The sequence below is a fragment of the Podarcis cretensis genome, assembly GCF_951804945.1.
Source record: "Podarcis cretensis genome assembly, chromosome: 17".
Lineage (NCBI taxonomy): Eukaryota > Metazoa > Chordata > Lepidosauria > Squamata > Lacertidae > Podarcis > Podarcis cretensis.
This window is the reverse complement of record NC_137187.1, coordinates 18,636,118-18,652,631: the sequence shown is the minus strand read 5'-3', so window position 1 is coordinate 18,652,631 and position 16,514 is coordinate 18,636,118. Positions and strand designations below refer to the sequence as shown.

Below are 16,514 nucleotides of genomic sequence, written 5' to 3'. Positions count from 1 at the left end.
AAGAAAGAAATAATATATAATTTTACAGCCTTTGGATTCCAAATCTCCCCCCCATTCCCCGGTTCCAATCCCCAAAGTTCATCCATTGTCTACTGCCAGCCTGGTGTATCCACGTCTATATCTCAACTCCACTTTGCCGTCTTTTGATAGCTTTTAATTTCAGAAAGTCCAATCTCGAAAAAACTCTCAGAAAAAGTTATTGTTCTTCCATCCAGACCTCTATGTTTTTAAGAGTCTAATTTAAATTCTATTTCTTGGTCCTTTTAAAGTCTGGATGTTCCAAATACTCCGGCTTCAAATTTGGTCCAGCTCTTATTCCTCAGGTTGCTTTTTCCTGTTCTGCTGCAGAAACCTTCTAATTCAGAAACTTCTTGTTCTCCACAGAGGCTTTTGTTATTCAGGAACATAACTTGCGTCAAGTCCCTTCCTTTCTTCAATAGATAAATCCATTGTCTCCTTTAGTATAGAAACCTCTGTAGACAAAATAATGCTTCGTTTTTGCAGCTTTCCCAAGAGATAACAGATCCTGCTCAAATTCATAGTATTTTTCCACTTGCTGCTACTGTTGCAATGTCCCAGCCTCCCTCTAGAGGGAATATGGTAACTTAATTTCTTTCAAAATCAGACCCAAAAGTCAAATAACTTGTTGCCTTTATTTCCAATAATTTATGTCCAAATTGTAACAAATATAACCAGCAAAGCCAACGTAACAAAGTTCTCTTTTATTTTCCTGCTTTGACAGCTACTTTGACAGCTGTCAAAGTTTCTGTGTCTCTTCACCAGTCTCTCATAGCGGATCGTTCCCGGTTCCCGGGGGGGTTGCATTTTAGTTCCCACAAATCAGTCTTCTCCTCCAGCACAATTATTGTAATTTCCCTTCGTGAAGTTAAAAATTTTTCTCAGGAAAACAAGTTCATCTCTCGATCTTAGTTGTCAAATCCTTGCGTTGAGCCATCTACAACGGGGGGGGGGGGCGGACTTCCTTTTTGCACTCCCCCCGCTCGCTCCAAATTCAAAGATCAAATTTCCCTTTTAAGTCCAATCAATTTACTCACGGGTTGTTCCTTTTAGTCCAAATCCGAAATTTTCAAAGAAGAAGTCGTTGCTCTCCGCCGAATGGCATGCGGCTTCGCTGGGCAGGGGAAGCATTGGACTCACAGCACCACACCCCCTGTCACCCGCTCCGCAGCCTTTAAAAAGGCTCCTTCGCGGGTCGGGGGGGCGCAAACGGTGCCCACCGAGTCACCAAGTCCATGGGCATCTCCGCCCATGGTTTTTGAGGGTCCCCGCGTCGCCGGCACGGCAGGACCCGACCCCTACCCAGCCGACTCCCTCCGGAGCTCGGAGGGAGTCCGCCATTCGGCGATGGCGCCGACCCGGAAGCCCATAATGGGTATATACTTTTTTAAAAGGTAATACTACTTTAGAAGGTGTGAAGCTTATGGACAGAAATGATTCAGTTTGTAAGAGGTAGAAATTGGAGGGCCAAGAGCAGGAAATCATAAAGGATTTCAGCCCTGCACAAATTCACTCAATGGGCCACCATTGGTGATCATCCTTCCTCATAAATTGCAGAAAACAATCTTGTTACATAGAAGAGATTCTTCCAGACTAGCCAGGCCAAAAAACAACCACCATTAAATGAATACGATTCCTTCACCACAAACATCAGAACTGGCTTACTAGATCAATGCTGGTTCACTGAGTGACAGACACAACATCGTTTTTCTCTGGGATGTTAGTGAAACAAACAAGAACATATTGCAAAAGAATCCAAACTCCCTATGAATGCAACAACATATAGGCTTCCATGTCGCAAGAGCACATTATTTGGAAGACTTAATGAGTTACCCACAGTTAAAATTGCAGAATAATAATTTTGCAACATGTGGCAATTAAAATGCACCAAACAATTTCCCACAATTTTTTATACAAATAACATGGGGTGCAATTTGACATTCTATCCCTTTCTTTGGTGTGCTTTTAAAAAAATGTACATGAAAAATGTGCATTTAAATTAGATATTTGTTCCCTAAAATACATGGTTTGTTTTGGGTTTTTTTATACACTTTTCAATGCATTCCCCCCACCTGAAATGGAGGGATGATCACCAATGGTGACTCAGTGAGTGAATTTTAAGGTTTTGTTTTATGTTGTTGTTTTAAAAAAACTGCATTGGAAAATTCATAAACATACATAATCAGAATGACAGCTGCATTCTCATCTGCATATAAATTTGGGACCTGCACATTAGGTTTCTTTGCTTTGAAATGCAGACCAAACACATTTCTTCTCTATTCCTAGTATCAAGCAGAGGGTTGTGTCCAATGTTAGTCATACTCAGAGTGGACCCATTGAACTTGATTTGCATAATTAACTTAGGACTGTTAATCTTAATGGGTCTATTCTGAGTAGTACTTACTGGTAGTTGGAACAACTCAATCTTTCCCATCACTGGCTAGCTAATTCTTTAAAACTGAGATACCAGGGACTGCGCTTGGAACCTTCTGCATGCAAAAATATGTTCTCTACCACCAAGCTACAGTTCTCCCCGTAACCTTTAGGGTCCAAAGGTTTAAGAAATACACAGATGTGTCTTTAGTAAGTTCATGTGGGGCCAGTACTAGACTTACAGCTGTGCAGAAGTCATACAAAGGCATTTGTCAGAAACCATGCCTCACCAGGGTGCTGTATAGTTCTCACAAGTGCTGTACACCTGGAATTTCCTGGACATATCCAGAATACGGCAGTCGGTAGAAATCGGTGTCTGGGCAGAAATCGGTCAAATGTCCAGAAGAAGCTCAACAACTTTTCTGTCTGAATTTTCACTGTTTGAATAATATGGCAACCCTAGTCTTGTCATGAGCCCAGTGGTGGCTTCCTCCTCAAGTCCTCATTGTCATGGCAGCTGAAAAGGTGAATTGTTGCATGAACTGCACTGACCAATAGTAACATCTGTATATAGACATCAGGGAGGACACAATACCTCTTAGAGTGAGCTGTCCATGCTGTAGACCATCAACAGTGACTATGCGAACACCATTGATGTCGTCATTGTCTACAATCTGAAACTGTTCCCAAGTTATAGGGCGAGACTGTCCTTCCAGGAGATCAAGACCTAGAACAGAAACCCTGAACCTGTAATTTATTCAGAACAGTAAGAACAATAAGTGCAACCCAGCACTAATGGTGAATTCCTTTCTATAACAGATGCCAACCACTTGCATGGGGCCTTTGAGTAAACCATGTTCAAACAACCGTATGGTTTACTCAAAGGTCCCATGCAAGTAGTTGGCATCTGTTATAGAAAGGAATTAATTTCATCCGTATAGAGCTCTGGAGGTAACTCTTGGAAGCCTCATTTAGCACTGACCCCTTCAAGAAACTTCACTGGGGACAATGGCAGACCCTCCAATTGTCCCTATTTTCCAGGGAAAGTCCCAGATTTACAGAAGCCCTTCTGGTTTCTGATTTGATCCCGAAATGTCCCACTTTTCCACAGGACGTCCCTATTCTCACCAGAGAAATGTTGGACGGTATGGAGTTATCTGAACCCCGAGCCATCTGAAGGCAGCCCTGTATAGGGAAGCTTTTTAATGTTTAATGTTTTATTATGTTTTTATGTATGTTGGAAGCTGCCTAGAGTGTCTGGAGCAACCCAGTCAGATGGACGAGATATTAATAATCATAATCATAATCATAATGGAATAGGACATCCCTATTTTCATCAGAGAAATGCCAGAGGGTGTGCAATGGCTTTCAGATCACATGCTCGTTTTGATTCAACAAGGGACACATGATGCAGATATGAGTTGATTTCATGAACCTCCCCTGGGTCTTCCTAGGAGACAGCACAAAACTAGTGTCACACTGAGCCTGGTTAGCTCAGCTGTGGTGCTAATAACCCCAAGGTTGCAGGTTTGATCCCTGTAGCTGCATGTTCCTGCATTGCGGGGGGGGGGGGGGGGTTGGACTAGATTATCCTCAGGGTCCCTTCCAACTCTACAATTCTACGAGTCAACGAGTCTATGACAGAAACAAACTCAAGGACAATTTCTTTCCCCACAAAATAGCATAATCCCATGTGGCTTCTCATTTAAAAAGGCTAAAGAACCTATTGAAAGACTATTGGTTTGTTGCATCTGACCTCTGCAGCCACACCCTGTCTTTTAAAGAAAACTATCAAGCATAATATGAATTCTCACCAGTATTCCATGAGACCCGAGGAGCATTTGTGTGTGCCGTTCTAACAGAGATATGGATAGTAATTGGTGAACTTCTTTCAAAGTACAAATCATGAACTTCAAACTCCACCTGTTACACAAAAATGGAAACAGCATTTTCTGAAGATTACCTGGGAAGATGAAACAGCAGCTGACAAGTAAGAGACTATTGCAGAGTGGGGAACCTGTGGCCCTACAAATGTTGTTGGGCTGTCGCTACTGCCATCCCTGACCATTGGGGATGCTGTCTGGGGTTAATGGGATTTGGTGTCTCACAACATCTGGAGGGCCAACTGTTTACCAACCTCTGAACTAGAGGAATCTTGAAAGATTTTGAGCTCAAAATAACACAGGAAATCAACCACAGAGAGGTTTAGACTGCTAAATGGAACCAGAATGTTTAAAAGGCCATATGTTTTCCTCCATAATCTCCAGTATCCCCCCTTTTAAAAAAAATGCTGTTCCCTGTAGTCAGTTTGTACAATTTAATTCTTTAAAAAATGTTGCACACGTGAGACATTCATTTTAACTTCCACAAGAGGGAGTACTAATTATACTTCCATGGTATTTTTGCAACTGAAATGAAAATGCTAGGGATTCTTTAAAAGAATAGAAAACACCCCCCTTTTTACTATTTTTTGAAAGAAAAAAACACCAAACCAGAAATAATTAAGGTAATAGATAAAAATAGGCTAAATAGCAGCTTATGGAACACGTTTTCACTAAGGAAAGGGCACTGATATCTCTGTTCCAACAATACTCACTGCCATTGCTATTTGCTAAAATTTAAAGAGATGACAAGATCCAGTCATAGGTGACATTTATCTTTTCTGTTTAAGCTCTCATAAGCATTTATGCATCTCAAATACTTGTAATTCTTTTCTAATGTTATTAAATTGTGTAAGTTCTCCCATCTTATCGCCTCTCAGCATCAACCATTCCTCACACAGCATGCACAACAGAACATGACAGATTCCCTGAAAGGATTAAAGGACAGCATTGGATGAAAAACATTGGTAATAATAATCATAATGATCATAAAACAACTATATAACTTTCAAATGCTGTGATCCACATTTTTAGTAATTTGGGAATTTATAAGGAAAGTGGGTTTCATGTTTATTAAGGGGCAAATAGCCCTCCTGATTCTGACAAATTAACTGAGGCAGTTGAACAAACTTTAGTGACACACTGAGATGGTTCACATGTGCATGCAGGTCACCAGATTCCTCATGATTTAACAACTTAACATTTGATGACCTGTAATACAATGTGTGAAATCACTCTGTTGAAAAGTGCTGTGATGTAACCAGAGAATGGGTCAAAAGTCCAGAGTCCCACTGAACAGGAGCCCCCTGTCCTGAAATGAAGTACAGTGGTACCTCGGGTTACATACACTTCAGGTTACATACGCTTCAGGTTACAGACTCCGCTAACCCAGAAATAGTGCTTCAGGGTAAGAACTTTGCTTCAGGATGAGAACAGAAATCGTGCTCCGGCGGAGCGGCAGCAGCAGGAGGCCCCATTAGCTAAAGTGGTCTTCAGGTTAAGAACAGTTTCAGATTAAGAATGGACCTTCAGAACAAATTAAGTACTTAACCCGAGGTACCACTGTAACACACATTGCAGTCTATAGAGAGGGGGGTCTAACAAGGCTATTAATTCCAGAGTCCAAAATTACCTAAGTGCCACCACCATGACTGGAAGTCACTGATGTGTTTCTGGGCAATGATACTCAGCATGGTCATCCTCCTGCTGCGAGGTAGGTTAGGCTAAGACAGCCTTTCTCAACCTTGGATCCCTAGATGATGTTGGACTACAACTCCCATGATTCCTAGCCAGCATATAACGAATGATCAGGGATGATGGGAGTTGTAGTTCAAGAATATCTGGGAAATCCTGGGTTGAGAAAGGCTGGGCTAAGAGATGGCACCTGGCCGAAGGTCACCCAGTGACCCACGCAGCTGAGAGGGGATTCGAACCCCGTTCTCCCAAGTCATAGTCCAACACTCCAGTCATTGTGACACACAAAGGGGGGGGGGAAGCTCCTGCTGCTCTGTCCCAGGTCCTGCCAACCTAGCAGTTCGAAAGCACGCCAGTACAAGTAGATAAATAGGTACCACTGTGGCAGGAAGGTAAACTGCATTTCTGTGCACTCTGGTTTCCACCACAGTGTCCCATTGCACCAGAAGCAGTTTAATTATGCTGGCCATATGACCTGGAAAGCTGTCTGTGGACAAACACGAGCTCCCTTGGCCTGAAAGCGAGATGAGTGCTGCAACCCCATAGTCACCTTTGACTGGACTTAAGTGTCCAGGGGTCCTTTACTTTTATCTTTACCCTATTCGACAACAGAAGTTGAAAGAGAAAGGATTGCCAACGAAGGAGGAATGGCTTGTGAAAATGATGGAACGTAATGGCATAAAGAGGACATGATGACAAAGTTTTTAAGGAGTAATGGAGACCACTGATCTATCAAACAATCACCAATATATGAAGTTGCAGGCAGGATTTGATATAGAGTCAAACCTTGGTTGTCAAACGCAATCCGTTCCTGCACTTAAGTGGGAGCCGTGTCGGATGTGTGCCTTCTGAAAACGTTCAAAAACCAGAGCATTTGCTTCTAGGTTTTCGGCATTCAGCAGCTGATACATTCCAAAACAGAGGTGTTTGGAAACCATGGTTTGACTGTATAAGCCAGGCATAGGTGAACTCGGCCCTCCAGATGTTTTGGGACTACAACTCCCATCATCCCTAGCTAACAGGACAAGTGGTCAGGGATGATGGGAACTGTAGTCTCAAAACATCTGGAGGGCCAAGTTTGCCTATGCCTGGTATAAGCAATGGATTACTGAAATATTTGATGGTAGCGGGGTTTAGATAATAAAAGTATGTGTATTATAAAACAGCTAATAAAAAGGAATAAACAAACAAACATCAGGACAGTAGGAGTGGAAAGTCATCAAGAAACCGTATATTTTTTTTAAAAAGTCTTTCTTGATAAATGCTTTGAAATCTTGTGAGAGACTTCATTAAAATCGCTTTGGTTACCTCATAATTTCTCCTCTCTGTGTGGCTGCTGTTTGGTGGCTGATAAGCAATAAGCATATCATTGAGGCTGTTCCACGTGAAGGATGAGATGGGCCTCGTATGGTCTTGCAGATGAGTGATGTAGCCTTCCCGGGGTGGTCTGGTGATGTTGAAGATGAGCAGGGATTTGGCTGTTTCACCATCTTCGGCATCCAGTATGGTTGTTGACAACAGGCTCAGAATGAACTGGTCTGCTTCTAGGATTTGCATAGCCATGAAGGCAGCTTGGGGCGGCTGGTTAGGAAACGCACCTCCAATGTGAACGGGAAGCCAAGCATGCTCAGACTGTGGAAGAAGAAGCAGGTGACAAAGTAAGCGTCTAATTATGGCTGAATGCTCTTCTGGCAGCCTAACCCAGTGGTGCCATTCAGGTGTTTTGGACTGCAATTCCCATAAGTCCCAGCCGGCATGTCTGAGGCTGGTGGGACTTGTAGTCCAAAACATCTGGAGGGCACCAGGTTGGCAAAGGCTGGCTTCACCTAAGCCTGCATCTGTCTATGCCAAAGTTCCTTCCTATAAGGCCAGGGGTCAGCAACCTTTTTCAGCCATGGGGCGGTCCACCGTCCCTCAGACCATGTGGTGGGCCGGACTAGATTTTGAAAAAAATATATGAAGAAATTCCTAGGCCCCAGAAATAACCCAGAGATGCATTTTAAATAAAAGGACACATTCTACTCATGTAAAAACACGCTGATTCCCGGACTGTCTGTGGGCTGGATTGAGAAGGCGATTGGGCCACATCTGGCCCCTGGGCCTTAGGTTGCCTACCCCTGTATAAGGCCTTTACCTTGTAGATGATCTTGCTTCTGCTATCTGTGAGATCCAGCCTGATGGGAATGTAATCAATGTTGGGCGAAGGAGGGTCCAAATGCTGGTATCTTAGGCCCATCAGGAGAAAATCTTCACAGCTCACTTTAATGTTCTGTATGGTCTTCAGGCCTGAAACACAGCTCCCAGATGAACAGTTTTCACCTCTCCTACGTCCTAATGGCCCAAAGGAAATCACAGTGGGTTTTTTCTCTCTCAACAGAAACATGGACAGAAGATGCAAACCAGACACCAGAAGCTAGGAACAGTTCACGACTGAAATACCTATGGGAAGGAATGAGGGGGCTATGAGATGTTCTGTGAATAATTTTTATAGCCAGCTCCAGCTTTATGTTCTGTGTGAATCAGTTGGGGTATCTCTCTGTTCATAGAATGCACTCCCAGAGAAGCCCACCAAGGACACTTGCCTGACGTCCACTCTTATTATTTTTTAGGCATCATGTTAAGGCACATCATTTTATTAGCCATGGTACAACAATAAGTAACCAACCAACCAAACAAACTCCTGTGTTGCAAAGTGAATGTCAGCAATGTCTACACAACACGATGACCATGTACATACGCAATAGACAATCTTTTAGAGAATTCCTTCAAACCATAACAAGTCCAAAATGAAATCTTTAGTCTCGAAGTCTCTGAAAATCTTTAAATGAAGCGAGGCACCAGACTTTGTACGATAACAGACAAGCTGCGAAGCTTTGTGTATTCAGAAAATATGATGTCCAACACTGAACAGTGATTCCGGATATTGATTACTGTTTCATAGAATTCTTTGTCAGTGTGGTGGAAGGATATAGAATTGCTTCATAAACCCATCTTATTTCGAATGAATGTATGTAAATGAAAATATCAAATGCTGTGGAACAGTGCTCATTTAACAATGTAGATGGTCATCATGTTGTCTAGATATTGCTGACATCATTCTATTGGGCAGAGGCAGCAGCTTACAAAGGCAATTGGGGGAACCAATGTTGTATGCATGACGTCAGGACATCGGTTGGAAGGAGCTGGGGCAGAGCCAAACACAGCGGCCATTCAGCTTTAATGACTGGTGGCTCCTCCTCCCATGATGTTCCATGATGTGTCACGTCATGCCCCTCTCCATAATGTGGAGGCAAGTTGGCGCCCCTATACAACCTCATCATTAAACGAAGATATTTGTGATGATATAACAGGTGCAAAAAAACGAAGTGTACATACCTGTTGTGGGAGGGAAACTATGAGGCTGATCTCCACGAGGCGGTTCTTCTTCTGCTGATGCTCTGACAAGTTGCCCATGGGCTGGCAGGAAAGTTTCTACAGAAATCAGGCTTATGGTACAATCCAAGTTTATTTTCCTGTTGTAGTCTAAAGTAATTACGTTCTTGTTAATTACATTGGACAGGCCATGAAAGCCAGGGACCTGTAGGGCACTCGAGCTCATCTTGATAATATTACAATCAGGTTCAAGTAACTTTACAAGGAAGGGAACCATTTCAGTAAATGTCTCGGTTTCCATAAATCTGCAAAGGGCAAGAAAAAAGACAGCCAAATTTTATCAAGGAAAAGAGTTGGGCACATTTTGGAATCTACAACATTTGGTATACAGTGGTACCTCAGGTTAAGTACTTAATTTGTTCCAGAGGTCCGTTCTGAACCTGAAACTGTTCTTAACCTGAAGCACCTCTTTAGCTAATGGGGCCTTCTGTTGCCACCGCGCCACTGAAGCACAATTTCTGTTCTCATCCTTAAGCAAAGTTCTTAACCTGAAGCACTATTTCTGGGTTAGCGGAGTCTGTAACCTGAAGCGTATGTAACCCGAAGCATATGTAACCTGAGGTACCACTGTATTTTAATTAGGCTCCTGAGCTTGGAACCTGCTTGTGGGTTTCTGACAGGCATCTGGTTGTCTACTGTGAGAAAGCCACTTCCGCAATAAACAAGGAGGTGGGGTTGCGGGTGGCAAGATTTTGATTAAATTGCATTCTAATTGTTGCCGTCATTTTTGCTAATTCAATCATTTCATGTTGCCGTCATTTTGCTAATTCAATCATTTCAAAAAAATTATTTTGCCAATCTTTCAATGTTGGTACTTCTTCTGATTTCCTTTTTTTTCCAATCAATAACCTTGTGGCAGCTGTTGCATATAAAAAGATTCTCTTCATGTTTTGGGATGTCATTTGTTATAATTCCTAAAAGGAATGTTTCTGGTTTCTTACCAATTGTTGTTTTAAACATTTTTTTTCAGTTCCTCATGTATATTTCCCCAAAATTTCTTAATTTTATCACTTCCCCACCATACATGATATAAGGTATCAGAGGGATCCTTATATCATGGATTTTTAATTTTCTTTGTAACGCGATATAAAAGAAAACTCAGAAGAGATAATTCACTTAGCATTACCTTTTAATATTAGGTGAATGGTAGAAACATGCTTGTTCTTTCCTAGGAAACACCCCCTGAGCCATCACCCCAATGCTGCTTACCTGTATAACCTCAGCATGACTAAGTCTTCATTGAGAATTGGGCATCCGTTGTGAGTGTACTTGACTTCATTGGGAAGAAAATGGCAATCAAACACCTGTTGAAAAATGGGCTTTGTTTAAAGAGGAGGCATCATATTTCAGACGTTTTCCCTTTTGGCTCATTTTAGTTTATCTTGAAAAAACATTTTGCAATGCAGAAGTGATTTGCATAATTACCCTGTGGTATTTATATAAAAAATGGGTAGATAGCTTAACAATGTTTCTGGGACTGTGGGGAATTAATACAGTTATAAGCCGCCACAATCTTTGAGCAATCAAAGACTCCTGGGGTTCCAAGAGCTTTACCCAGGGCTCAGTTTCCATGGAATGAAGGACAATAGAGACTGCAGTGTCTTTAGCATATCTGGTTTTATTTACACATATATACAACCACTTGAGAATTTGGTATAGTGGTTAAAGAGTCAGACTAGGACCTGGGAGACCAGGGTTCAAGTCCCCACTTGCTTACTGAGTAAACTGGGACCGGTCACTGACTCTCAGCCTAACTTACGTCACAGGATTGTTGTGAGAATTAAATGAGGAGGGGGAGAACCAAGCAGACCACCTTGTGCTCCTGGGAGAAAAAGCTGGGATATAAATGCAACAAACAAACAAACATCTTCAGAAGATATGCTTGTCTCTCTTATATTTTATGTAAAGTGGCCCTCAGTGCTCGGTGATCATATCATGATCCTGTACACTGCAGCATTCTTAAGACAGACTTCCGAGTCTTCCTAATACACAGACGTATAATACGTATAAACAGAATATAATAAGGAAGGACAGATCCTGAAGCTGAGGCTCCAATACTCCAATATATGAGAAGAGAAGACTCCCTGGAAAATACCCTGATGTTGGGAAAGATTGAGGACACAAGGAGAAGGGGACAACAGAGGATGAGATGGTTGGACAGTGTTCTCGAAGCTACTAACATGAGTTTGACCAAACTGCAGGAGGCAGTGGAAGACAGGAGTGCCTGGCATGCTCTGGTCCATGGGGTCATGAAGTGTCGGATACGACTAAATGACTAAACAACAATAACATCATCATCATAATAAACAGTGACATGGATCCAGTTATTTGCATTTAGTTCCCATTTAACTCAATGGGATTTAAGTTGAAGATGGCAAGAACTAAAATTCAACCAGCTTAGTCTGGAGGATCAAGCCAACTGGGACTATGGAGCTCCAAATTGTATATCGGATATCCAACCACACATTGCTGCTGCTGTCTGACTCTCAGAGCATTGTCATGCAGGTTCCCACTCACTGCAGTTGATTTGGACTACAGACAGACTGCTTTGGCCAGAATGCTCATTCATATTACACTTGCCTTGCTTTCACTATATTTTCCCCGTATCCAAAAATGGTCCAAGACATTTTTTGTAACTGAGTTAAATAATAATAATACGCCACCACACACACTCACAGGGTGGCAAAGACATAAGAAGCTAAACAATTTGTCACCATTAAATTATCCCCCCCCCAATCTGTCACCTGGTGGGGCCAACATCACCTTGCCTAATGGTAAAGGCAGCCTCGTCTGCATTGACATTGGGCAGTGCATTCCCACCGGCCCCACACGGGACACAAGGAAACACATCTGAGTCCCTCTCACCAATTTCGTCTCACAAATGCAGCCAACGCAGGAGAGAAACCAGATGCAACTCTTAGTCAATGCAGGTTTACATTTCTCCGAAGAGTTGATTTAAAACAAAGCCAATTTAAGCCCCGCATGTGGAAATGACTTCAGGTGCTCACTGAAAGAGCGCTAGGAAGTCAGAGAAGCAATTTAAGGCTCACGTCTCCAAATGCTCTTAGCCTTGAGAATTCAGCTTCCTTCTAATGGAAGACGAGAGCTGCAACACGGTACAGGCAATGCTATCCATCAGAGAACTATGGCCATAATAGTCATAAATTGTGTTTTTCCAGAAGACATCATTAGTTCCTCCACTTAATTGATAACGAGGGAGATAAATAATGAAAGCTTTTTTCCTCAACATGACTCTTGCCGTAGACAGACAATGATTATAAAATAGACACAATCTGCTTTGTTAAAGGGAAACAGCTGTTTTATGCTTCCTAATATGTTTTTCTTTCATATGATCAGGCAGCCATAATTGTCTATAAATTTAACAAGTAAAACAAAGGAGAGCTAAATCTTTTCCTAATTACTGTCTGGCTTTGCTTTTATTTCCACTTCAACTACTTTTCAATTACAATTTGTAATTAAATTGTCACACATTCCTAGCACATTACTCACTTTAACGACAGCAAAGGAAATAATAGGACAGGTTCTTGCATAATGCAGTGTTTGCTGGTTAAAAGCACAATCTCTTTAGCAAAACAAGGGCAAGTTCTGCCATGGGGGGGGGGCTGGCAGTTAAGAGTTGCCAACTGACCAGAGCATGTTCTGCTTCTATGCTATTAGCATCAGCTCAAAATGAACCGAAGGCGTGGCGATCAGCATTATTACCTGATGATAACTGCATATTGCTATTAGGCATAGGTAAAGGTAAAGGGACCCCTGACCGTTAAGTCCAGTCGTGGATGACTCTGGGGTTGTGGCACTCATCTCGCTTTACTGGCCAAGGAAGCCAGCATTTGTCCACAGACAGCTTCCAGGTCATGTGGCCAGCATGACTAAGCTGCTTCTGGCAAACCAGAGCAGCGCACGGAAACACTGTTCACCTTCCCACCAGAGCGGTACCTATTTATCTACTTGCACTTTGACATACTTCCAAACTGCTAGGTTGGCAGGAGCAGGGACCAAGCAATGGGAGCTCACCCCGTCGTGGGGATTTGAACTGCTGACCTTCTGATCGGCAAGCCCAAGAGGCTCTGTGGTTTAGACCACAGCACCACCCATGTCCCACTATTAGGCATAGGGATATGCAACAAACAAACAAACAAACAAACAAACAAACCCCACAACCCTATGTCTAAACTAGAAGGATAGCAGAGGTTACAGATATACTGTGTGTTATTGTTCCAAAATCACTTGCTAATTTCCAATGTCATATTTGTTTCTTCATCATGGCAGCTTTATTCACAGTAAAACATTCCCACACAATGCTTCATCTTAACAAATGAAGAATACAAGTCCTACTGGAGCAAAAAAGAAAAAAGAGGTCTACTTAGTCTAGCATCCTCTTCTCCACAATGGGACAAACAAAGTTTCCACCTAGATTGCTATTTGGTTCTTAGGGCTAGTTTGCAGAAATTAATTTCTTTTAAATGTTGTGGGTAGCCATGCCCACCTTGGGCCGCACCCACCACTGGCATGCACTCCTAGGCTTGCCATACGTCTGGAAAATTCTGGACATGTACGGAAATTGGATGCCTAAAATGGCGTCTGGGGGGAATTATTGAATTTTAAGCAGAGATGCTTCTGTTGCTGCCGGTCATCTTCCTGTCCAAAGGCAGCCGGTGCCTTTAAGGGTCTCCCTCCTGCAACATAATGAGTGCAGCCAGATGGAATGCGCAGGGCTGGAATTTTAATTTTTGAAATACGGCATGCCTATGCACTCCTCTAGAGTGAGATGAGCGCACAACCCTAGAGTCTGTCAAGACTGGCCCATATGGGCAGGGATACTTTTACCTTTATGCACTCCTAGAGAGCTGGCCGATGCCAAATCAAATTTGGCCACCAAAGCTGTTGTAGGGGGCTGCACCTCTGCTAGGTAACTAGAAGAACTTCCTTTGTGTAGAGAGCAACAAGTAAGAGATATTCGGCTTCCTCTAAAGTATATTCATCCAATCATTTGATGAGGCAGATGGTGAACATGTATTAGTCCACATATGGGGTGAGCTTGGTGCATCTCTGAGAAAGGGCGCAACTGGTTGGTGCACGAGCAGTATTCATTGAAGCAAAGTGACCAGAACAATGTTCCTGTTGATAATTGGCCACATTTTTATGGGCTGCTTACTACATAAGAGTGAAATTTCTTATTGCTATAGCCAGAAGAATATAAAAAGAGCCCAGAGGAGTCAGAACAAAGGTCCATCTAGCTCTGGATCAGGTTCCCACAGTAGCCTCCAGTAAGCTCATGAACAAGGCATTCAGGCAGCAGACTCCCCCTACCCACTGATATTCCAAAGTGAAACTAGGCATATGGGATTTGCATGACTGCATAGGTTGCATACACACCATATGTTTAAACTACATGCCTTTCCCCAAAGAATCCTGGGAACTGTAGTTTGTTGAAGGTGCTGAACCTCGGGCTCTCTTTGTGTGTGAACTACAGTTCTTAGGATTCTTGTGGGGGGGGGGAACTGTTTACTTTAACTGTTTGGTGTGCACATAGTCCTCAGATCAGACATTTCCCCACCCAGCAGCAGGAGGAGCCAAGTATAATTTTGTGCACCTGACCCGTTTATGTTTCCAATACCAGGGTGGCGGAAGAAAACACACATGATCACTGCTCTCAGTGCCAGCCACACTGCTCTCAAAGCATCCCATTCTATTTTGTATTAGTAACCAGATCAAGAAAACGTTGCTTTCTCCACACAGGTTCCCATAAGTAAACCCAGATGGGACAAAAGTAGAAGAAAGGTGATATGGGAAATATGTCTGATGTGGAAAGAAAGCATAAAAAACCCCTTTGTATGTTTACCATCTGTTGATGGTAATTCTTGGGAACTGAACAAGTCCCATGGTATGCTGTGCATTCACATTTTAGTCACGCTATTACTACATGGGGAGCAATTAAAAGGAACCCTTGCTTGTGGTTAAGAGCTGTACAGTGCTGGGCTTTGCCCTGGGGGGGGGTCTTATCTAAAATGTACATGAACAGCTGACTTACCTCCTGGTGGCTTTTAATAATAGTTTAAAAAAACCCAAAGCAAGCACAAATTAGAAGCGTTTGAGGGCAAAGTGCTGTTTCATTCAGCAGCAGTGGAGAAAAATTAGAGATAAGTCTGCTTTGCCCATCGATATATAGGTGGGGCTGTATGCAGTTGCTTCAGTTTGGGAAAAGATGTCTCAAAAGCTTTTAACTAACAAACAAGCTTCACTCATAATGAAAAGCCACTGAGAGCCAGTCACTGAGACCCAGTGTGGTGTAGTGGTTAAGAGCAGTGGACTCGTAATCTGGAGAACTGGGTTTGATTCCCTGCTCTTTCACATGCAGCTGCTGGGTGACCTTGGGCTAGTCACGCTTCTCTGAAGTCTCTCAGCCTCACTCACCTCACAGAGTGTTTGTTGTGGCCGAGGAAGGGAAAGGAGATTGTTAGCCGCTTTGAGACTCCTTAGGGTAGTGATAAAGCGGAATATCAAGTCCAAACTACTCTACACTACAATGGAAGCCAATGCTATGTTTGAGAATGGCCATTCCGCCATTCCAAAGTCCAGTTACTCCCAATAAGTCGTCCCTTTTCTTCCTCTTCCCAGCTCCCCAAATTTCCATGCCAAGATATTTCACATACCTGTGGGGTTAGTTTCCCAACCCTCTGCGTCATCGGCTCGTTCATCACAACTTCCACTTTGCAAGCGTCCTTCTCTCGGGGAATGGAAAACTGCAGGTCCTCTTGCAACAGGAATATGGACTGGCCCTTCATCACTTTCACCCCACGGTTGACATTGACAAAGGAGGAGTGGATGCTTCTCAGATTAAGTGCAAAGAGCAAAAGGAGCCAGCTGTTCCCCAAAGCCTTCATAGTGTGGTTAGCAAAGGAGAAAACTCTTTAGGGAAAGGGGGTTGTTTTCTTAGTCCTTCCTGGGAAGCTTCACCACCTGATCATGGGCATCAGGCTACAGTGTCCTCTATGTGCTTCATCAAGAATATTTCCTGCATAATGGAATCTGGACAAGGAACCTTTTCAAAGAATCCTCAGGTAAATAAATTCATGGATCAATCCCAACATTTAG

The 16,514-nt window shown here is 42.8% G+C and overlaps 1 protein-coding gene across 1 annotated transcript in view; it reads right to left on the bottom strand.

Annotated features, from left to right (window-relative positions):
- The window catches only part of FREM1 (FRAS1 related extracellular matrix 1), a 73,958-nt gene extending 57,650 nt beyond the window's left edge, over positions 1-16,308 (bottom strand). The window contains exons 1-7 of the mRNA XM_079959912.1: positions 16,073-16,308; positions 10,608-10,702; positions 9,342-9,643; positions 8,101-8,297; positions 7,275-7,598; positions 4,206-4,314; positions 2,987-3,118 (exon numbers count right to left, since the gene is read on the bottom strand). Of these exons, the coding sequence (XP_079816038.1) occupies positions 2,987-3,118; positions 4,206-4,314; positions 7,275-7,598; positions 8,101-8,297; positions 9,342-9,643; positions 10,608-10,702; positions 16,073-16,303 (1,390 nt within the window). The 5' untranslated portion in view covers positions 16,304-16,308. The remainder of the gene's footprint in view (positions 1-2,986; positions 3,119-4,205; positions 4,315-7,274; positions 7,599-8,100; positions 8,298-9,341; positions 9,644-10,607; positions 10,703-16,072) is intronic.
- Positions 16,309-16,514: the final 206 nt, after the last annotated feature.